Source organism: Lathyrus oleraceus, chromosome 1 (assembly GCF_024323335.1).
Source record: "Lathyrus oleraceus cultivar Zhongwan6 chromosome 1, CAAS_Psat_ZW6_1.0, whole genome shotgun sequence".
Lineage (NCBI taxonomy): Eukaryota > Viridiplantae > Streptophyta > Magnoliopsida > Fabales > Fabaceae > Lathyrus > Lathyrus oleraceus.
Window position 1 is genome coordinate 57,963,355 of NC_066579.1, and position 24,672 is coordinate 57,988,026.

Consider the following 24,672-nt stretch of genomic DNA (forward strand, 5'->3'; position numbering starts at 1 on the left):
CTCGCGGGGTATGTCAATGTCAGCAAAACTGTCGTTAGGTTCATAAACTTTTCCCTCACCAATGTTCAAGAGTCAATTAGAAAAGTTAGCAAGTTTTGTTTTATCTTATTCACTTTGGCCATAATGCAGGCGCATGTTCTTGGTTAAAGTTAAGACTTGAACATAATTCCATATATAAGATGTGAAGGTGAGAAAAACAAGAAAGGGGGGGGTTTGAATTGTTTTGAAAAATAAGCGCTTTTCAAAAAGAAAATCACACAAGGATTTTATACTGGTTCGCTTATAACACAAAGCTACTCCAGTCCACCCGGCCGAGGTGATTTCGCCTTCAACAAGGACTTAATCCACTAATCTTGAAAGATTACAAACAACGCCTAAGAGAAAAAATCTCTTAGTCCTCTCAAGTTTACAGACTACACTAAGTCACTTGAGGAAATAAACAAACAATAGATAAAAGATTTATGTAATCTAGAGTGCTTCTAAGATAAGCAAGTATTACAATAGTATGAACAAAGTGATTCACGTTATAAGCAAAAGCTTCGTGAAGATTTAGAGAGCAAGAAGTTTTTCTTGTGTTGATGTTTCAGTATGATTTTTCCTTGTATTTGTGTAGTGTTGCTGAAAGTTGATTTGCAATCCTTTATATAGATCAATGAGGTAGTAGTTGAAACTGATGAGTAATAAGATGAATTTACGCCATAACAAAAACAGCTTCTGCAGGATAACTTTTTCTCCTTGAAATGACTACTTACCACAAGTAGTATTTTCTTTATTGAGATTGGAGATTAACGTCTCTTTCTCTATTAGGAAATCCATTTGCAAATCTTTACTTGACTTTAACGTTACTCTTTCATGATTAGCAATTCCATGCTCAGAGTATTTGTGTTTCTGGAGAATCTTGGAATCTTGCTTCTGATGTTGATCTCTTGTGAGTTCAGATAGTTTCTTCAGATAGCGCTGAGAACTTCTGGAGCTTAGAGATAGCGTTGTTCAGAGTCCGAACTTCTAGAGCTTACTTCTTGTTCAGATGCTTCTGATACTTGTTGTTTTGCTCAGAGTCAGACTATCTTGAACTTGTTTCCACTTCAGATGCTTCTGATCATTTGAGAATTTGTATCTGATCTTGTTTTGTATCTGATGACATCATCAGATTTCTTCCTTCTTTCTTTAGAATCCTGCACACTTAGAAACTTTTCGTTAGGGTGCCATTTTTGGTTTCATCCTTTGTTATCATCAAAATCAAGGAATCTGTTGTAGAACAATTTTTGTTCTTACAATCTCCCCCTTTTTGATGATGACAAAACAACCTTAATTAGCAGATGAAACATGAATAATATTAGATCAGATAGACAGAAGCTCCCCCTGAGATAGTGCTAGGGAGTTCAGAAGTTCTTACCAGAGTTTCTTAAGTAAAGAGGTTTCTTGATACCTTCTGCAATTTCTTAAGTCCAGGTTAGATAAATTTATTTTTAAGAAAAATATGTTGCAGAATGCTTAAGGTATTAGACAATATTTTCATCCGAGCTAATAATGACTTCTCCCCCTTTTTGTCAGAATCAAAAAGACATAGTAAAAAAAAAAAAATAGGTTGTGAACTGGTGAAGGTTGGGAGGTTCTGGTGGTTGAAGGTGGGATTTCAGAGGTAGTAAAAATAGGTTGTGAAGAGAGAGGGTTAGAAGAAGCCATCAGAGGATTAGTGATAACAGAAGGAACAGACGTACCAGTAGATAAATTCAGAGGAGCTGAAGATTTGCTTCCAGAAGCTTCTCCAAGTTTTGCCTTCTTGGCCGGAGGTGCTATCTTCTTTTCAGAAAGACCTCTCTTGTATCTGACAAAATCTTCTTCAGAATCCAGACAGTCGTCGAGGCTGAAATCAGAGATGTCAACACCATCATCCAACAGACGCTGAAGATAGATAGCTACAGCATCTCTGGGTTCATTCTTGAAGAATCTGGCAAGGCCATGAGGCATCTTCCTCTGATCTTTCAAGCAATCCCAGGATGTATCCAGAGTGGGCTTGACTTGAATTTTCTTGATTATCCCCATACTCTTGAGATTTCTGGCGTTCAGAGGCTTCCCAACATCTATTGCCAGATCATCCATCAATTTGGTCTTTTCCAGATGGTCTACCAGTCCATTCTCAATGAAGACATCAGATAGCAATCTTCCCAGAGGAATGTAGGATCTGGGCTTCATGTTGTTTCTGGTTTCTCTGACCGAATCTCTCAGATATCTGAAAAGGAGAGCAGGGAGGCAGATCTTCACACCCTTCTGAATGCAGTACAGAATGCATTTCTGGTCTGCATTGATGTAGTCAGAAGAGTTAGAGGCTGGACGGTGGTGAATGGTTCCCAGAATGATCTTCAGCCACACTCTGAGGTTCTGATGCAGCTCTTTGTTCTTTGAAGGATTTCCTTCAACGTTGGGCTTGAAGATTGTTGGGTTGATGACTTCAGTGATGCGCTTTGACCTAGGAGGGATGTTGTAAATCCTTTTTCCTCCAGCTCTCTCCATGTTCAGTAGAGAGGCTATTGACCTTTCAGTGATAACAATCTTCACTCCTAGAACATAGGAGACGATGAAGTTGTCATCTGCATCTGCAAATCTCCAGAACTCCTTGACGAGAAGTGGGTAAATGGGACCATAAAGCCTTTGGAAATAGTTTTCCCACCCTTGTTTGCGAAGTTCTTCAGTAAGATCAACGTCATTTCTTCTCAAGTTTTCGAAATCAACAAGCGATTCGCACAACACATCCAAACCTTCAAAAGGGGTTGATAGGTTAATATGGCGTTCACGGTCAAGAACATGAGGTTCTTTGTAAATAGGGGTGATAGAGACGCCTGTAACCGTTGGAGTTTGAGTGTTTGAGGTTTCAGCAGTAGAACTAGATTCCATTTGTTGAGAGAAGTTAAAGACTTCTTGTTGTTGAGCGTCCATGGTGAAGAAGAAGAAGATTGATGAAGATGAAGAACTTGCAGAGAATGCTTGAGAGAGGTTTAGGGTTTTAGAGTGAGTGAGAGTGATAAGTGTGTGAAATGTGAGAAAAGTGTTTATATACTCTAAGTTCAAACACATGCAAAACGACACACATTCCAGCGTTAGCACAAGAATCAAAATGGCACGCTTGGGGGGAAAAATGATTACAGCTAATTAATGAATGTCTAATCCCACAGTACGCACACTGCTCGAGGAGAACTCAAACGTTCTGACCTTTGAATTTCTTTTGACAGCTGTCTAGAAGTTCTAGGGTTAGACGCTTAGTACTCCACGTGTTGATGTATCTGATCTTCAGGAATACCAAAGGATTGGTTTCTGAAGATTTCTAACTCAGATATCTTCTTAACTTGGTAGAAGTATCAGAGTCAGAGGCAGAAATACATTTGTTTACATCAGAGTCTCATTTTACTTTTTTTTTTTTTCAGAGCCACACTTCATTCAGGGCAATTTTTAATGTTCAGATTTTCTAAGATGAAAAGAAATCTATCTTCAGCTAGAGGCTTAGTAAAGATATCTGCCCATTGATGTTCTGTATCAATGAACTTCAAAGTTACTATCCCTTTCTGAACATAGTCTCTGATAAAATGATGTTTTATTTCAATGTGTTTGGCTCTGGAATGTAGAATGGGATTCTTACTTAAACAAATAGCAGCAGTATTATCACAAAAGATAGGAATGTTACTCTCAAAGATTTGTAGATCTTCTAGCTGATGCTTCATCCAGAGCATCTGAGTTGTGCACAGTGATGCTGAGATGTATTCTGCTTCTGCAGTTGATAGAGCAATAGTTGACTGTCTTTTGCTAGCCCAGGAGATTAGATTGTTTCCCAGAAGCTGGCAATTTCCAGTGGTGCTTTTACGTTCTATTCTATCTCCTGCATAATCTGCATCACAATAACCCGAGAGTCTATACTCTGATGTTTTCTCATACATCAGGCCCAGGTTAGGAGTTCCTTTCAGATACTTAAGAATTCTCTTAACTGCTGTTAAATGAGATTCTCTAGGATCTGATTGGAATCTGGCACAAAGACAGACACTAAAGAGAATATCAGGACGAGTAGCAGTCAGATAGAGAAGAGAGCCTATCATACCTCGATAGAGCTTCTGACAAACCTTGTTGCTTACCTCTTCCTTTTCCAGAATGCAAGTTGGGTGCATGGGAGTTTTTGCAGAGTTGCATTCAGTCATGTCAAACTTCTTCAGAACGTCTTTAATATATTTACTTTGATGGACGTACGTGACTTCTGGAGTTTGATTAATTTGAATTCCCAGGAAGAACTTTAGTTCTTGCATTAAACTCATCTCAAATTCAGCCTGCATTAACTTAGAAAATTCTTGGCACACAGAGATATTAGCAGAACCAAAAATAATATCATCAACATAAATCTGGCATATCATGAGATCATTATTAAGGTTTTTACAGAAGAGTGTAGAATCAACTTTCCCTCTGATAAAATTTTGTTCCAAAAGAAAACTACTTAAACGTTCATACCAAGCTCTGGGAGCTTGTTTAAGTCCATATAAGGATTTCTTAAGTTTAAAAACATGTTCTGGAAAATTTGAATTTTCAAAACCTGGAGGTTGGTTGACATACACTTCTTCTGATATATAGCCATTAAGGAATGCACTCTTGACATCCATTTGATATAATTTAATAGAATGATTAATAGCGAAAGATACAAGAAGACGAATAGATTCTAACCTCGCAACTGGAGCAAAGGTTTCATTATAGTCAATACCTTCTTGTTGACTGTAACCTTGAGCTACCAGTCGAGCTTTGTTTCTGACAATTTCTCCTTTCTCGTTCAACTTGTTTCTGAAAACCCATCTGGTTCCAATGACATGAGTGCCTCTGGGTTTAGGAACGAGATCCCAGACATCATTCTTTGAGAATTGATCCAATTCCTCTTGCATAGCTGCCACCCAGTCGTTATTCTGAAGTGCTTCATCACAAGACGTAGGCTCAATCAGAGACACTAGTCCCAGAGTAGTATCTTCAGAAGTTCTGAAGGTAGATCTGGTTCTGACAGGTTCGTCCTTGTTTCCCAGAATCAAATCTTCAGATACATTGATACGACTTTTGACTTTCTTTGGGATTTCTGGAGATTTAATTTCTTCAGAGTTTTGAGTGACAGTTGCTTCTGGAGTTTTATCAGATTCTACAAGAGTGATTTCCAAATCTGCAAACTTTTCAACTAGCTTTGACTTTTCAGGGTCAAGCTTATCATCAAATCGGACATGAATTGATTCTTCCATAATTTTGGTTTCTGTGTTGTATACTCTGTAGCCTTTAGAGCGTTCTGAGTATCCTAACATAATACCTTTCTGTGCTTTGGAATCAAACTTGTTCAGATGTTCTTTAGTATTTAATATAAAACAAGAACATCCAAAAGGATGAAAATATGAGATGTTTGGTTTTTTTCCTTTACACAGTTCATAGGGAGTCTTTTCTAGAATAGGTCTTATAGAGATTCTATTCTGAATGTAACACGCTGTATTTACAGCTTCTGCCCAAAAGTGCTTTGCTACATTAGTTTCATTGATCATGGTTTTGGCCATCTCTTGGAGTGTCCTATTCTTCCTCTCTACAACTCCATTTTGTTGTGGAGTTCTAGGGCAGGAGAAATCATGGGATATTCCATTAGAATCAAATAATTCTTCAAAATCTTTGTTTTCAAATTCTCCACCATGATCACTTCTGACTCTAATAATTTTAGAGTCAAATTCTTTTTGCACTTTGGAACAGAAACTTGTGAATACAGAGTGAGACTCACTCTTGTGCTTTAGGAATTTTACCCATGTCCAGCGACTGTAATCATCAACAATGACTAGTCCATACTTCTTTCCATCAACTGATGCTGTTTTCACAGGACCAAATAAGTCAATGTGAAGAAGTTCCAGAGGCTTAGAGGTAGAAACAACATTTTTCTTTTTAAAAGAAGTTTTTGAAAATTTTCCTTTCTGACAAGCTTCACACAGAGCATCTGAAGAAAACTTCAGTTTAGGTAGGCCTCTGACTAACTCGAGTTTAGTTAGCTGAGAAAGTTTCCTCATGCTAATGTGGCCCAAGCGTCTATGCCATACCCATTGTTCTTCGTGAACTGACATTAGACATTTAACATTTTGATCTTTTAAATCAGAAAGATTTATTTTGTAAATGTTGTTTTTCCTCTTGCCTGTGAAAAGGACAGAGCCATCGTTCTGATTAATGGCTTTACATGTTTTTTGATTGAAGATTACATCATAACCGTTATCACTTAATTGACTTATGGATAACAAGTTATGCATTAATCCTTCTACATAAAGAACATCAGATATAGAGGGAAGAGTACCATTACCAATAGTTCCGGAGCCTCTGATCCTTCCTTTCTGATCTCCTCCGAAGCCTACAAATCCAGCGTCTTTAAGTTCCAGACTTTGGAACATAGACTTTCTTCCCGTCATGTGTCGCGAGCATCCAGAGTCCAGGTACCATGACTGGTGTGTGAACTTTGCTGCATAGGATATCTGCAACATAGATAATCTTATCTTTCGGTACCCAGAATCTCTTGGGTCCTTTCAGATTAGTTTTCCCAGAGTTTCTCATAACTTTGGGTTTTCTAGCATTTTTAAATTTTTGTTCTTGTGTGTGTGTGTGTAATGATATGAAAAGGGAGATTTAAGTTGGTCACTGGTAGAAGTTTTATCTTCCTTAGGATCATACCCAATTCCCCTTTTATTGTTCTGACTTACTCCATAAATCATGGATGCCATAATACTCCTATCTATCCCATTTTTCAGAAATTCTTGAAAGGCTTCTTCATATTGAAAAATTATTTTATTTGAAGTTTGTGGTGCTTGAGATAATGCTTCTTCTAATTCTGAGCTTTTTGTTTTTGCTTCATCTCTTTCTAACATTAAAGATTTGATTGTATCTTCTCGTGATAAAATTGTTATCTCAAGCTCTCTACATTCTTCAAATTTTGCTTTAAGACAGCCTTTGATGTTTTTAAACTTTTGTTTTAATTTCTGATATGAGCTTAGAGTTTCTGACAAGCATGATTCTAAATCAGAACGAGAAAGTTCAGAAAATACCTCTTCAGATTCTTCATCTGAGCTGCTGGATGTGGTAGCCATAAGTGCTACGTTGGCCTGTTCATCAGAATCAGATTCTGATGATCCATATTCACTATCATCCCAGGTGGCCATTAATCCTTTCTTTGTTCTGAAGGTATTTTTCTTGAAGCTTTATTTTCTAGAGTTGTCTTTCTTCAGTTTGGGGCATTCATTTCTGTAATGACCTGTTTCTTTACATTCATAACAGGTAATATCTTTGTTAGCTTTACCTTTTGAAGTTGACTCTGATCGATCCCCTCTGGGTCTTGGTCTTCTGAAGTTGTTGTTCCTCTTTTTCCAGAGTTGCTTGACTCTTCTGGTTAGTAGGGACAACTCTTCTTCATCATCGGAGTCTTTTGGTTCAGAATCGTCAGTATCTTCAGTTTCTGCCTGGAGAGCTTTGGTTCTGTCAGGTTTCCGTCTTTCAGATCTGGATTTTAGCGCTACGGACTTGTTCTTTTTCTGAGGCTCATCCTCCTGTAGTTCTATCTCATGGCTTCTGAGAGAACTAACAAGTTCTTCAAGGCTGATATTGTTCAGATCCTTTGACAGCTTCAGAGCAGTAACCATAGGTCTCCATTTCTTTGGCAGACTTCTGATTATCTTCTTAACATGATCTGCAGTTGTGTATCCTTTGTCTAGCACCTTGAGACCTGCAATAAGAGTTTGAAATCTAGAGAACATAGCCTCTATAGCTTCGTCATCTTCCATTTTGAAGGCTTCATATTTCTGGATAAGCGCCAGAGCCTTCGTCTCCTTGACTTGGGAGTTTCCTTCATGGGTCATCTTCAAAGAGTCAAGTATATCTTTGGCTGTCTCTCTGTTGGTGATCTTTTCATATTCGTTGTATGATATAGCGTTTAGAAGTATTGTTCTGGCCTTGTGATGATTTTTGAAGATACGTTTCTGATCTTCTGACATCTTGTTTCTGGGAACTTCAGCTCCATTTTCTAAGACTGGAGGTGTATATCCATCTGTGACAATGTCCCAGAGGTCAGCATCATAGCCCAGAAAGAAACTTTCGATTCTATCTTTCCAGTAATCAAATTTCTCTCCATCAAAAACAGGAGGCTTAGCATTGTAAGAATCTCTTTCATTTGAGTGGGCCATTGTTTTTCCCGTACTGGATCTCTCTACACGGTTAAGTGTTTGATTAGAAAATCAATAACAGAGCCGGAGCTTTGATACCAATTGAAGGTGAGAAAAACAAGAAAGGGGGGGTTTGAATTGTTTTGAAAAATAAGCGCTTTTCAAAAAGAAAATCACACAAGGATTTTATACTGGTTCACTTATAACACAAAGCTACTCCAGTCCACCCGGCCGAGGTGATTTCGCCTTCAACAAGGACTTAATCCACTAATCTTGAAAGATTACAAACAATGCCTAAGAGAAAAAATCTCTTAGTCCTCTCAAGTTTACAGACTACACTAAGTCACTTGAGGAAATAAACAAACAATAGATAAAAGATTTATGTAATCTAGAGTGCTTCTAAGATAAGCAAGTATTACAATAGTATGAACAAAGTGATTCACGTTATAAGCAAAAGCTTCGTGAAGATTTAGAGAGCAAGAAGTTTTTCTTGTGTTGATGTTTCAGTATGATTTTTCCTTGTATTTGTGTAGTGTTGCTGAAAGTTGATTTGCAATCCTTTATATAGATCAATGAGGTAGTAGTTGAAACTGATGAGTAATAAGATGAATTTACGCCATAACAAAAACAGCTTCTGCAGGATAACTTTTTCTCCTTGAAATGACTACTTACCACAAGTAGTATTTTCTTTATTGAGATTGGAGATTAACGTCTCTTTCTCTATTAGGAAATCCATTTGCAAATCTTTACTTGACTTTAACGTTACTCTTTCATGATTAGCAATTCCATGCTCAGAGTATTTGTGTTTCTGGAGAATCTTGGAATCTTGCTTCTGATGTTGATCTCTTGTGAGTTCAGATAGTTTCTTCAGATAGCGCTGAGAACTTCTGGAGCTTAGAGATAGCGTTGTTCAGAGTCAGAACTTCTAGAGCTTACTTCTTGTTCAGATGCTTCTGATACTTGTTGTTTTGCTCAGAGTCAGACTATCTTGAACTTGTTTCCACTTCAGATGCTTCTGATCATTTGAGAATTTGTATCTGATCTTGTTTTGTATCTGATGACATCATCAGATTTCTTCCTTCTTTCTTTAGAATCCTGCACACTTAGAAACTTTTCGTTAGGGTGCCATTTTTGGTTTCATCCTTTGTTATCATCAAAATCAAGGAATCTGTTGTAGAACAATTTTTGTTCTTACAAGATGCATTTATCGCGGAGTGGATTATATCAGAACGACTCCCTCTAGGAATAACGGGCAAAATCTGTTTAACATCACCATATAATACAATTACCTTCCCACCAAACATATCGTCAGAATTATTGTAGGTGCTCATTACATCCCTCAATGTTTTATCACGTCCTTCAAAGGCATGCTTGTGTGGCATGGATGCCTCATCCCAAATAATCAATTGTGTCTACCTTAGAAACTTTGCAACACCATAGTTGTAGTTAATCTTGCAAGTAGAATTTTCTATAGCAGGTACAAGTATCTTGAACTTGGAATGTGTGGTTCTACCCCTCAGGCCAATAGTGGTTGGTGGAACCCATATCAAACGGCCAATAGTGAACCCTTTCTTTCACGGCTTCCACAATTTGTTTCTCTTTTCATAAACGAATTTGGATACAAATTGTATCTATGTCAATGATCGGGCTTCTTCATATTTTCCATTAGCAACCAACCAAGTCGTGAACATAAATTCAGTGATACTTGCCTTTTCTAAGATATTTTCCATTCGGTCGAAATCAGTGTAGTAAACCGTTTTCCCACCTATTAAATGATAGAACATATGTTCAACAGCCGGTCTCCTTCCATGAATATTGTAAGCGTAAATTCTCCAACACACTTCACTCGGGGAGACATACCTACAACCCAGATATTGTTTGATCTCATCTACGGACTCTTTTTCATTAGGTGTAACTGAATTAGAAGGGACTATCATTGTTGTGATTATGTCATAGGCTTTATGTATATACTTGAAAAGATATTTGATAGATGTACTTTGCTTACACCATTCCATATTGATATGGGCATGGTATTTCAAAAGTAACCTTATATTGTAAGGTAAAACATGGAGATTGTCCAATACGGTGTCATTCTTGCAAATAACGTGGGTATTGGATCGTCTTCTGTAAAGTGGATAGCCTTCTGCATCAATTGTTATTACTTCAGCGAACTTTTTGGGAAATTATTTTGAGCATCTTCTATTTTTCATACACGAAGAAGTGATCTGTGAGAGACCACGGGGTCCATGCATAATGTGTGGCTTAACCAAGTTATATAAAGCAGGATGAAGAAGAGGTTCTGGAATATCGGCATAAATTTTGCTATCTATGTTGGAAGGTGTTAGATATTTTCTTTGAGGGTGCAAGAAGATTAAAATATGAGTATGTGGCAACCGTCGCTTCTGAAATTCAATTGCGTACATAATTGTAAAGCAAATTGTTGTCAAGTTTAGAACTGATATAATGAAATAGTATGAATGATTACGAATTTAATAAAAAAAAGTGAAGAAAACTTACATGCCAAAACTTTTCCAAGGACATGACGTTTGGTTATATTTGTCATCAGTTCATCAAAGTTTATTTTCAAAACCTTGGTAATTATATATGGCCTGTCATGCGGCTTTAAAGTAGTGTTTGACAAAACACGTGAAATTTCAGGCCATGCCGGATTGCAAGTAAATGTTACAAATAAATCAGGCAATCCCAACTTACTTGAAATCGCCATTCTGTCAAAATAAAGTTGGTTCATGTATCTCTTGCTTCCAACAAAAGACGGTGGAAAGATAGCTCATTTTTCTCTTTTGGTTGGTTCAGTTTGGCGACTACTACCACATTGGTCATTCAACTGTTTATATTTTCCAACTCCTAATTTAGATTGATTCTTCCGCAAACAATTAAGTCTTTCCAACTCCATCATTGCGTAACCGTCAACCAAAAATTGTTGAAAAGGCCTTCGTGAATGCATTAAAGTTTTGGCTTCAGTTTTGTGTTGTTGCAATCAGAATGAAAGTCAATCCTTAATGGTTTGAAGATTTTTCCTTGTAACCAAATGTTCATGCTGATACTTATGAAGTATATTATTTTGGTAACCATCTTCGCGTTAGGTAAAAATGAGAGGGTATTGGTACGCAAGGTATGCAGGATGAAACTCATCTATTCTTTCGAATTTCACATCCTGTGCCTGGATGATAATGCCTCTTTGAGATGCAGAATCAATATCACCAACAATTAGAGTAGAAACTTCTGATACGGTAGGCTTGTTATACACACGAACGTCTTGCGGTCTATCAGAAATGAGATTCAACTTCAAGTCTAAGAATGCATTAGTTTTCAAAAGATCTTGTGTGATCCTAAAAGTCTTTGCATGAACATTGTACTCATCTAACATAGTCTTCAACTTGGTGACAATGTCCCTTACTATAACTTTATTATCCATGCGTGATGTAGTAAAGTAGATTGGTAAGAAAAAGGACATGTTTCAAAATAGATAGGATGTACTGAGTAAATAGAAATACCTGAAACAATCCATTATGTTTTCAATTTCATTGTCGGTGTCAAAAATATATAGTTTAGCATATTGCGGAGGATCTCCAATTTCCAGTAGCAAAGTACCAATTCGATGACAAGTTTGATCGTGTAGTCTTAAAGTAGGTGGGCCTCCTCCATTAGATTGTCGAGTGTCAAATTTCATTCCCGGGGATGTGAAGGAAAACATGGCATTGTAAGTTCTAATGTTGTTTCGGTAGTTTTTACTCTCATGACGTGTTTCATTATTATATAGTAGACGTTGCAACAGAAGTGATGGGTCTTAAAGGAAGGGGAGTACAATTTTTCCACTTCTGCAGAAGCCCTGGAACATAGGAACGGTGGTATGTAGGGATTTTCCTTTGCACTTTTGATACCAGATACAGGCTTGGCAAAATGAACATTCTCATACATACATGGTCTCCTTGAATATGAAATCACATAAGTTTAAAATATAACCCGGTCAACCGTAACAATAAAACTAAGTTCAATGTCATGAAATGTAAATCTAAGTACTTGTTCATCTTCAAACCCATTGTTTTTCAGTAAAATAGTCCAACCCTCGACCAGCTCAAATGAGTTATGTTCTTCAGTAGGATACCATAACTGGTATTTAATAGAAACTTTATCAGGACCTATTAATATATGGAAGGAGATATCTCTACACATCAGTTGATGATGAAGGAAGGTTGCACTCAACTTTTGAAAAGGAAATCAGTCAAATTGAAAAAACTTAAAAAATTATTTGCTGAAAAAAATAGAAAGAACAATATGATGAAAAGTATAAATACCAAAGAATTTTGACCAAATCTATTTGTGTTGCCAGACAGAACAATTTCAAAAGACAATTTGTTAGGATCACGGATTCCTAACGTGTGAAATTATGGAAAGTCTGATTGTTGAAGTTTTTTTTCTTCAATAGTTATAAACAAAAATAAACCATCGTCGTAGTATTGTAGATCTACCATATGATATTTGTAAGGCAAGGCTAGGTAATGCACTATAAGGCATGTCAGTATAACATGTTCAAACTACAAAAATGCCCAAGGGAACAAATGATATTTCATCACACAAATGTCATAATATTTCATTTTTGTCATGTTTAACATGAGATTAAATAGTTGGTACATATTAGTTTTAGTGAAACACAATTAGAGAATATTACAGGAACAAAATCCAAAATAGGTTGAAACCATAAAACTACATGTCGATGAGATGTAAGGATTTACGTGGGTACAACTAACATCTAATCCACTTGCTCTAATTTCATAATCTTCTTAAGTTTGGTTGAGGAGAGTTCTCCATCACACAAGCTGACCAAGGTTTTCAATTCACTTGAATCATCTGGATTTTGTCTCTTTGCAATTAGTATGACTGGTTATGGGTTATGTTTAGATGTAATTTCGAGATCCTATTATTAGGAAATTTGGAAAACAAAACAAAAATTATGGAACAACATAATAAAAAAAACAGTGTGGCATAAGTTATATGGATATTTTAACAACTTTCCACTCTTCAACAACATCAGACTTTGCCTCATCATCACTCTATTTAATATAAACAGTAAAACTAATATTAGACTGTCATTTGGTTGAACATTTTAGCGACTAAAATCAATTAGGACTAAGTGCACGGATAAACTGTGAGAATACCTGCAACAGTTGTAGTGCTATAGGTGGTTGAGACATTGTTACCTTTGTGTCAAAAGAGTAGAAGGATCACAAACCATTTGATGAATCGAATATGTTAAAAAAATTTAAAAGGGAGTATACAATACCTGGGTTGGTTCCCATGGAGACTTTAGTTGTTTGATGAAAGGCTTATCCTGAAGAATCATGACAATGGAGCAACTTTCCCACCGAGGTTGCCACTTAACTATAAAGGCAATCTCTAAACCCAACATCACATCAAGTGCCAATGGGAATTCTAAGGGATCAGTAATTCCAGCCTACATTAGCAAGTATTATCATTAGCAACCAGCAAAGTATATGAGGCCATTATTAAGTTTTTAAATTTAAAATCAAGAGTTAACATTTATCATGTATCGCGCATTTGAGCAGCAGATGCACCCAATAGTTGTGAGCATTCTCTGTCCCATAAAACAAACTTACAACACTTCCCAGAATGTGTAACTTCAATTTCTGTTTTGTACCTAAGGTGGTGCAACTAACCAGTTTAATAGTGAGTAGTACAAAAATAATTGAACACAACTTTATTGTGTGAATGGAATGTCCATATATGGTAACTAAAGATCTATGCCTCAGTCGAATGTTCGCTTTCACACAAGAAATGAACTTTATCACCGCAAGAAACCTTTGGGCACTCATGGAAAGCCTAATAATATCAGCCATATTATGATGCAATGAATTTTTCAGTAGTAGCTACAGTTGCATAGAAGGTAATCTGCATTAATTTGAAATAACAACACTTGTGAATGTTGATAAACAATATAAGTATAATTAAGTTGTTTACTCCATGTAGGTAATAGTTATAAGTAATGTATACCTCACGAAGTTTAACAATGTCATTGAGAGGTAGCACAATAGCCTTTGAAAGTAATTTTTGAAAAGGATATTGTTGGAAATTTTCAGAGTTTTGGGAATAGACGCGGGAATGTGAGGATAGTTAGCCTGATACGTTAACCATGGATTCTTTAGGGATGCTACATCAAAAGGCAACAAAGAAAGTAAAAAACAGAAAATAGAAATTTGAAGAAGTTGTTTGCATGACAAAACAAAACGATTGTTGTAGATTTAACATGTTTATAAAGTCGTTGATTAAAGGAATATCAGCACTGATAGACAATTTAGTTATGTTGTATGTGTTAGTAATAGAAAGTGATTATTTGTCCGTATTACGTAAGACATAGGGGGGAATGCAGAAATGGAAGAAACACTAACAAAATAAAGAATCAGTTGCGTAAAGCACATGCAAAAAAATGAACGGACATAAATAGTGTGACATCTTTGTAAGAAAAATCTTATTAACAAAATAGAAGACACGAAGTAATCAAACTTACATATTTGTCAACGACGTTCATTTTAAAGTATTCCTTGTTGTTCGTAATAACCGACCATTTATGACGTATGCAAACCGCCACCTTCCGCAGTTCCTTCAAGTCGTTGATATCGCTGATCTTCTCAAAAGGAGTCATGAAGGATGGTGGAAGAACAGATGAAACGGATGAACAGTTGAAGAAAATGGATTTGGAATGAAATATGGGGAATATGGTAGTAGGAATGAGCGGAAGCAGGGAAGCCTTTGTACTAGACATGAGCAAATTTTATGAGTTGACATATTAGATTAGACATCTTCCAAGATAAGAGTAGATAATATATAAAAAATTGCTTATAGAAGCAATGCATTAAATTGTGTTCAGTTTCATCATGTGTTTGGTATAAATAAGCAGATGTATATGCATTGGAAATAGAGAGATAGTAGGGAGGTTCATAAAATGAAACGGCGCATAGGTGGAGTAAAGAAGCAGATGTGGAGGGTTGAGGAAGCAGAAGGGCAGTTGAGTCATTTTTAGAACTTATTATTTTTTTATATGATAGATTTTGATTTCTTCTTTAATTGAACTTTTTTTTAATAAGTACTTCAAAATTTGATGGAATTTGATATTGAAATTTTGTTTGATAAGTAATCATCATTCAATCACTCAATATCACATTTTTTATATTGATTTATTTTTAAATTTTAAATAAATTTCGTGTATAAGATACTAAAAAATATTCTTAAGAATTTAGAGACCGATCAACTAATTATCATATTTTAATATTTTTAAAATTTTAAACTAGTATTATATCTAAAATGACTTGAGTTAGAACTCTTTTGTTAATGTGAAATTGGTAATTTTAATTTTAATCATTGATCTTTATCACATAATTATTGTCGATTGCTCTTTTATATATATATATATATATATATATATATATATATATATATATATATATATATATATATATATATATATATATATATATATATATATATCACAATGTTGTTTTATAGTCAGAATCTTTGAGCTCATATCATGTTTTATATTTGTTACCTCTAGTTGAACAGACGTCAGACTTGGTGATAGAGCATATTTTAAATTAAATGATTCTGATTACCTCCTCTCTTTTTGGATACATGTATTTATATTCGTCTTACTTCTATTGGTTTATGTATGCATGATAGTATTTTTCTCGCATATAGTGGAGGATGGTTTGAGTCCCCGAGGGCTCACCTTGTCTGTTACTCCCTTCGTCTCATAAAAAATGTCATATTTGAACAATTCATGGTTCTTAAGGAAATGATTGGATGTGTTGGTTTTGATGATAAAACTAATACTGTTTACTATAATACCCCTATTAATTGTAGTTAAAATAGTGGTTGGATAAAGTGAAAGTTAATAAATAGGGGTATGATAGTGGAAAAGTAATAATAAATGATGTATTGATATTATAAAAGGACAACTATTTTGAGATAGAGAAAAAATATAAATGAGACATTTTTTATGAGACGGATGGAGTAGTTTATATGGTGCTCCACTTCCCCATGATTCACGCACGATACGCACGATTTTGACATCATATAAAAAATTTGTTGACTTATTTAGTAGAAAAGTATCCAAACTTTTTCATATAACCAAACAATTAGGGTGTTCATTTTCTCTAAGTGATGAAATTAAAGTGAAAAGGTCAATGAGTTTGGAAAGAATAGATAGGAAGAAAAGGTGTGTTAAGAGGTTTAGGAGTTATGTCTAATGTTAATAAACTCTTTTAATGTTTGTGGGTTAGAGAATAGGGTTAGGAAACATAAAGCAAAGGGAATTACTTACGGCATCCTAATGATTGCTACCACAACCTCGTGAAAAATTTAAAATGTTTTCTGATTCTGAAGATGCATCTCCTGAAGCACTTCAATCACATACATTCCTAAATCAGGTCCTAAGGTTATCTCAAAAAAAAATATGGAGGTACACCTCCGTGTAACTTAAGAAGATGCGTCTTCGAACACTATTTAATCAAAAATGTGGCAGAACGCTTTCTTCTTCCTCCCTTCTAAAAAAAACTCTCTAAACCTCTCAAGTTTCTCAAACTCTCTCAACTCACATTCTCTCAAAATTATTCAATCAACTTCATAACTTTTTCCATCAACATCAAGTCGATAGAAGAGCTCACTCAACGCCGAACTCAACTCACAATTTGTGAGTTTTTTATTTTTCTACACTTTTTTATTTTCTATATACATTTGTAGAAATTGAGAATTAGGTTATGTAATAGGTAGTTTATACATATTATGTAAATGATAAATGTGTTTGATAGGTAGTTTTATTGATTAATGCATTTTTGGATGTTTTTAGGGATTGCATGTCCATCATTGACGCCATTTTGGGTTGAAGAAAATTATGGAGATGCATCTCCGGAAATTTCCAATGTTTTGATTCCCAAAACTCGAAGATGCATCTCCGAAATTATCTATCTACAATTTTTTGCTTTTTCTTAAGACCTCATTTTGTTTCATATGTATAATGCTTGTGTGGTTTACTTATAAGCATTATGGTTGATAGTCAAGACAGATTGAGGCACGGCAGAATTGAACACCATGTATCGGTTAAGAGGGAAAATACCCAACCATTGTAGGCACGTTTTTTTTCTAGCTCGGTTGATGCGGAGGCGTCAACTTCTAGGGTGCATGCATCTCCGCCTTCTTCTTCCCGTAGAAGATAGATGTCACCTACTCATGCATCTCTGCTCTCGTTTTCCTATAGAAGACAGGTTTCACTTATTCAGTCAGCAGAGGTACCCGAAGCATTAAAGGTACCCGAGGCACCAAAGGCACCCTAGGTACAGGAGGAACCCAAGGCACAACAGACACCTCAGGCACCTGAGGGGTTGGGAGGAGGCGCGTCATACTTTTCACTGCTTCCTCTTTACCCGTACCATACTGTCAGACATGTCTGGGAAAAAGAGGTAAAATTTAGTTGAGTTCATTCTTTGTAAATCATGTTTGTTATAATATTAGAAGTACTTGACGATAATTTATTTTTCTGCAGGCCTGTGGCACTTTAAAATTTATCAACCATGTTTGAAAGATTACGAGCCTACAACAACCTAATGATTGGTGGTTTCAGGATGTTTTACGGGTATCTAGGCTAAGAGACTTGTGCTGGTTATGTTACAGTTAACCATGGTATGTTGTCTACGTTTGTAGAAAGACGACACTCGGATACGTCATTATTTCATCTTCCACATGGTGAGATGTCTATCAAACTGGAGATGTCTCGTGTCTGTTGCATCTTTTGATTAAGGGAGATTTTTATAGCACGAAAAGATTAACAGAGATGATGCATTGGAGATAATGGTAGACTATCTGGGAGTTGACCTAGAGGATTCCATGAAAGAGATGGGATCCACTCGAGGGTGTCATGTTAGGTTTCAATTCCTAGATAGGGTGTATACATAGCAGCTGCATGATGCAGGGTAGGCTGCTGGTGATGACTAGCAGGTTGTGCATCATAGTGCATATGCTCTAAGAGCATGCATGTTGTATTTGGTTGGCACATCTATTTTTATGGATAAAAGTATCATTTAATGTCATTTACTTGCGGTACTTCAAGGACTTCGAGTGGATCCATGAGTACAACTGAGGTGCATGTTTGGTCTACTTGTAATCCAAGTTATTTGAAATTTGTATGTGGAAGACCATTAGTATTGATTCATTTGTTCTATTTTAGGCTTGGATCCTCCAGCACTTCCCACGCATATCCGGCTAGTCATATGTTCTGACATACATTAAGGATATGCCACATGTTTTTGCATTCGTCCCTCTCAGAGGGAATCAGAAAACGGAGTCATATCGAGTGTATCTTGACTGCTTGGTAATAGAGGACATAATTGTTTGTTCTTATGTCACTCACGATGAGAGGTGTCCATTTGACGATATAGCCTTATACTCATGATGGTTGGCTTGTGGCTTGTTAGATGCCCAAAAGTGCTTATTTGAGCTATCATATGTGGGCATCTTTCACTCTATTTCCTTGCTAAATTGTCTAAATCACCTTTGTTTTAGATGAAATGCAGTACATTGATAAACGAGCTTGGTGCCTTTGATTTGTGTGTTATTGTGCAGGAAGAAGGCATGAAATAATTGAAAATGAAGACACAAGAAAATTGGCAAAGGAACCAATGAATACAAGCATTTCATCAGCCTGCTCGCTAGGCGAGGGCTGTGGCGAAGCTACTCGCTAGGCGAGCGCCCAGCGAAAAGCTCTAGTAAAATGTCAATAAATTCGCTAGGCGAGCTGCTAGCGAAGGTGGTAGCGAGTTCGTTCAGTTTTGGTGAAAAACGCAGCCAGCACTCACTCGCTAAGCGAGGCTCTAGCGAGTCCCCAGCGAGCATTCCAGTAGCAAAACCTCTCAACCTCGCTGGGGCGAAGGTTGAAGCGTGTCCTTCGCTAGGCGAAGGTTTGTTCGCTAGGCGAACATGACAGTTTGAGATAGTCTGTTTTCTCTGGGCACAGGTGCCTTTGGTGCCACAATTAGACCCTCGCTAGGCGAGCCATTCTGCTCGCCTAGCGAGCATGACAGCCCAGTACTACTCTATAAGTAGCAGGTGCCACTTTTGAGTGCCATACCTAGTTTTTACCTCATTTTTCCGCTTTTGTACTTTTGTTAGATATTTTTACAGCATTGTTTTTGGGATCTTTTATGCCCTAGTTTTCTCATTTCTCTTCATCTTGTAACCATCTTCCACAAAAAGAAGGTGGATTCCCATCCAATATCGATTATCCGACTTGGATGTTGATCAACCTTCTTCTGAAACTTGCCGACCAAGCTACCATGAAAATGAGTAGCTAAGTCATCCATTTGTCAAGGTTAGATGTAGGTGATTACTAGCTTTGTGTGTAAATGTAAAGATCTTCATGTGTAAACTCTTTAATGGTAAATATATGATGAAAACTTTGTTTCTATTTAAAACTCTTTGTGTTGGTTTATGATCGAGAGATGTTTACCAACTCTTGACCTAGGTTTTCATCCAATCTTGTTTGTTAGCTAGAGATAGTAATGAATGATTTTGTTCACCATAAGGTTGAACCAAAAAGTTGTCATTTTGATAGATTGTGTTCGAGAGAAACAATGGATCAAAATGGGAAAACTCACAATGTGTGTTCGAGAGAAACATATTGGGAGGACTTTGTGAAATGATTTATCATCTAAAGGAGTTTATAAGATTGTTGACCGAACAAATACATGCAAAGTGATCATCGAACCCTAACTTTGGCAATATTTCTCATTTATTCAAACCAAAACTTTTACCGCAATTTATTACTTTTTATGCAAGATAACTTGATTAAAACCAAAACCCCCTGTGTTACTTAAGCTAAGATTAATACAACCATCGAACGGCGGTGATATCTTACAATCCCTGTGGATACGATAACAAAAACCCGACACTTAAAATTACAACTAACAAAATGGCGCCGTTGCCGGGGATTGTAAATTGATATTGCGAGCATCGCAATGGTTGTTTAAGGTTTAGCTTGTTAATTTTTGACTTGTGCTTGTAATTTGTTTGGTTTAGTGTGCAGCTTACGTTTTATGCGAGGGCAAATCCCTGTGGACGAACTTCTTTTTGATCCTGAGATCGAGAGAACCGCAAGGAGGCTCAATAGCAAAACGAGACGTAGGAGGCAACAGGCTAGACAACGCCAAGAGCAAGGAGAAAGTTCTTCAACCACAAATCCACCACCATTCATACCAAACATGGAGCCACAACCACCACCACCTATTTCTACTCCATGCATCAATAGTCCAAGGAACACCGCTCAGTTTGCCAACCACACCGGAAGGCAAGCTGAGATGAAAACGGGAACTCTAAATCTATTATATGGAAGTCCATTCACCGGAATGGACCATGAAGACCCATTTGCTTTTCTCACAAAATTTTATGAGATAGCATTGGCTGCCGGAGTGGATCAGGCTCAGGAGCTTCCGTTGTTCAGACGATTATTTCCCCACGCTTTGCTCGGTAAAGCAAAGGATTGGTACCTAGATCAAACACCAGCCGTAATGACAGACTGGAACGTGTTAGAAGAGAAATTCATCGAAAGATTTTTCTCCCATAACCGATTCATGGAATCCAAGACGGTCATCTCGGTGTTTTCACAAGGAACCAGTGAATCATTAAATGAAGCGTGGGAAAGATTCAAGTCCATCCTTCGGAAATGTAAAGGGCATGGATTTGATGAATTGACTCAAATCCATATCTTCAAAAATGGACTTCAACCAAACTGCAAGACGTTGTTGGATGCGACCTCGGGTGGGTCTTTATTGTCAAAAAGTGCCGAAGAAGCCACAAACATCATAAATCGAATGGCTTTAAATGATCTTCAGAGTCAAAGTCGAGGAAACTCTTTGAAGAAGTCGGGAGTGCTTGAGCTAGGGACGAACGATGCCATCCTTGCCCAAAACAAGCTCATCTCACAACAAGTGGAACTCTTAACGCAACAAATCAAAGAGTTAAGAGAACCGTCAAAAGCTAAACAAATAGCTTGTTGTGAACTTTGTAAAGGTGAACATGACATCGGATTTTGTCCACCTCCCGGTTTTGACGAAGTAAACTACATGGCCAATCAACGGGACTATCAACCGAGACAACAACAACAACAACAACAACAACCGCACCCTCAAAATCAACAACAATTCCAAGGGAACCAAGGGTTCCAACCTAGAAGCAACTATTATCATAACCAAGGTTATGGAGGTGGTTCTTCTAGCCGTCAAAACCCTCCCCAAAATCCGTATCAATCTCAACAACCGCCGGTCGTCAATTCTAAGTTAGAAGAGACATTGACGCAATTCATGCAAATGTCAATGGCCAATCAAAAGAGCAGTGACGCGGCTATAAAAAATCTCGAGACTCAAGTTGGGCAACTTGCCAAGCAACTCGCGGAACAACAAACCGGTCCTTCCTTTTCGGCAAACACGCAAACAAATCCTAAGGAGCATTGTAAGGCGATCATGACGAGAAGTGGGAGGGAGTTGGGTAGTGAGAATAAAAAAAGAGTTGAGAGTGAACAAAGAGAGAAAGAGAAAGAAATTGAGGAGGAAATATTGGAGGAAAATGTTGATGGTGAAGTAGGAGAGTGGAGTGAGGGTGAAGAAGTTGAAAAGAATAAAAATAATGGTGAAGTTGAAAAGAAAAAAGGTGTGGAGATTGAGAAAAATACAAGTGATGAGGTAATAGGGGAGGTAGTAAAAAGCCTAGATGGAAGAGTGCTAGAGTTGCAAAGGGAAAGGAGGTAGTGAGCGCTACTCCAATCCAAAACCTTCCTTATCCTCATGCCCCGTCCAAAAGGGAGAATGAACGGCATTACGCCCGGTTCATGGATATTTTTAAACAGTTGCAAATCAACATTCCGTTTGCCGAAGCCTTGGAGCAAATGCCCAAGTATGCCAAATTCATGAAGGACATACTAACAAAAAAGCGGAGGTATACGGAACCGGAGACCATCGTCCTTGATGCGAGCTGTAGTGCCATTATTCAAAGGACGCTTCCTAAGAAAGAGGTTGATCCGGGAAGAGTTACATTGCCGGTTAAAATTGGTGACGTCTATGTCGGGAAAGGACTTATTGACTTGGGGTCAAGCATTAATCTTATACCTTTGTCAATTATCAAGAGACTTGGCAACATTGAGATTAAGTCCATCCGAATGACGTTGCAATTGGCGGATAAGTCGACGACCCATCCTCATGGCGTAGCCCAAGATGTTTTGGTGAAGGTCGACAAATTCTTTTTCCCGGTCGATTTTATTGTTATTGATATGGAGGAAGACGATGATGCTCCGCTCATCTTAGGCCGACCGTTCATGAAGACCGCGCAAATGATGATAGATGTTGATGACGGCTTAATGAAGGTGAGAGTTCAAAATGAGGAAGTTACATTCGATCTATTCGAGGCAATGAAGCATTCAAAAGATAGAAATGATAGCTTCCGCATCGATGTGATCGAAGACGCTATTATGGAGGTTTCAAAGCATATTCATGAGATATCTCCTATGGAGTTAGCTCTTGACGACTCATTGGAGGTTTTCACTGTTGAAGAAGAGCTAGCTCTTGAGGAATGCTTAAAGGAACTTGATAGTTTAGACGACCTACAACCATGGGAAGTAGAGGAGGAAAACTTGAAGAAGAAGGTTATTGACGAAAAAGCGCCAATTGAATTGAAAGTGCTACCCTCTACTTTGAAATATGTATTCCTAGATGAGACCGAGGCAAAGCCGGTCATCATAAGCAACCTTTTGACAAATGAAGAAGAAGCCCGTCTAATCATTGTGCTAAAAACAAATCAAGAAGCCATGGGTTGGACTCTTTCCGATCTAAAAGGAATTAGTCCATTCTATTGTATGCACAAGATTTTGATGGAGGAGGATTTTAAGTCGGTGGCTCAACCACAATGCCGCTTAAATCCTACGATGAAGGAGGTTGTTCGAAAGGAAGTTGTGAAGCTATTAGATGCGGGAATGATTTACCCGATCTCGGATAGTCCATGGGTTAGTCCCGTGCACGTTGTTCCGAAGAAGGGGGGGATTACCGTGATCCGGAATGACAAGGATGAATTGATCCCCACTAAAGTTGCAACGGGGTGGAGAATGTGTATTGATTATAGGCGGTTGAATACCGCGACTCGAAAGGACCATTTTCCACTCCCATTTATGGATCAAATGCTCGAAAGACTATCGGGCCAACAATACTATTGTTTTTTGGACGGCTACTCCGGGTACAATCAAATTGCGGTTGACCCGGCCGATCATGAGAAGACGACCTTCACGTGTCCGTTTGGAGTGTTCGCATACCGAAAAATGCCCTTTGGGCTGTGCAATGCACCGGCGACTTTCCAACGATGTGTGCAAGCCATTTTTGCCGATCTGATAGAGAAAACAATGGAAGTCTTCATGGATGACTTCTCGGTATTTGGTGGGTCTTTTAGTCAATGCTTGGCGAACTTGAAGACGGTGTTGGAGAGATGTGTGAAGACCAATTTGGTGCTTAATTGGGAGAAGTGTCACTTCATGGTGACTGAGGGGATCGTGCTAGGCCACAAAGTCTCTAGAAGGGGGCTTGAAGTGGATAGAGCTAAGGTTGAAGTGATAGAAAAATTACCTCCTCCGGTGAATGTGAAGGGCATCCGTAGCTTTTTGGGGCACGTCGGGTTCTATCGGCGCTTTATCAAGGACTTCTCAAAGGTGGCTAAGCCTTTGAGCAATTTGCTCGTTAAGGACCAGGTATTTCTCCTAACCGAAGATTGTTTGCAAGCTTTTGAGGCTTTAAAAGAAAAATTGGTTACCGCTCCAATAATAGTCGCTCCCGATTGGAATGAAAATTTTGAACTAATGTGTGATGCGAGTGACTATGCTGTTGGAGCGGTACTTGGCCAAAGAAAAGATAAAACTTTTCATGCGATACATTATGCAAGTAAGGTTCTTAACGAGGCTCAAATAAACTATGCCACTACGGAAAAAGAACTACTTGCAATAGTGTATGCGCTAGAAAAGTTTAGGTCTTATCTTATAGGGTCTAAAGTCGTTGTGTATACCGACCACGCGGCGATTAAATATCTGCTAACCAAACCGGATTCGAAGCAAAGGCTCATCCGTTGGATCCTCTTGTTACAAGAATTCGATGTGGAAATCAAAGACCAGAAGGGGTCGGAAAACTTGGTAGCGGATCATTTATCCCGCTTAGTGAATGTGGAGGTTACCGCGTCTGAAAAAGAAATCCGGGAAGAATTTCCTGATGAAAAACTGTTTAAAGTTCAAGTTAGGCCGTGGTTTGCAGACTTTGCAAACCACAAGGCTAGTGGTTTTGTGCCTTCCGACCTAACTTCGAACCAAAAAAGGAAGTTCCTTTCGGATGCAAAGTATTATGTCTGGGATGACCCATACTTGTTTAAGTTGGGTAGTGATAACCTATTA

General features: G+C 37.6%; 1 protein-coding gene across 1 annotated transcript; it reads right to left on the reverse strand.

Annotated features, from left to right (window-relative positions):
* Nucleotides 1-13,063: 13,063 nt before the first annotated feature.
* Nucleotides 13,064-15,058, reverse strand: LOC127111635 (uncharacterized). The gene is made up of 3 exons (XM_051046195.1): nucleotides 14,725-15,058; nucleotides 13,483-13,653; nucleotides 13,064-13,399 (listed from the first exon to the last, which is right to left on the reverse strand). Exons 1-3 carry the CDS (start codon nucleotides 14,977-14,979, stop codon nucleotides 13,319-13,321), a joined length of 507 nt encoding a protein of 168 aa, XP_050902152.1. The 5' UTR covers nucleotides 14,980-15,058; the 3' UTR covers nucleotides 13,064-13,318.
* Nucleotides 15,059-24,672: the final 9,614 nt, after the last annotated feature.

Coding starts and splice junctions, on each gene's coding strand:
- LOC127111635 (XM_051046195.1), bottom strand. CDS start 14,979: ATGTCTAGTACAAAGGCTTCCCTGCTTCCGCTCATTCCTACTACCATA. Junction 13,654..14,724: donor TGAACGTCGTTGACAAATAT/GTAAGTTTGATT, acceptor TTGCTAATGTAG/GCTGGAATTACTGATCCCTT. Junction 13,400..13,482: donor CTCCATGGGAACCAACCCAG/GTATTGTATACT, acceptor TTTGACACAAAG/GTAACAATGTCTCAACCACC.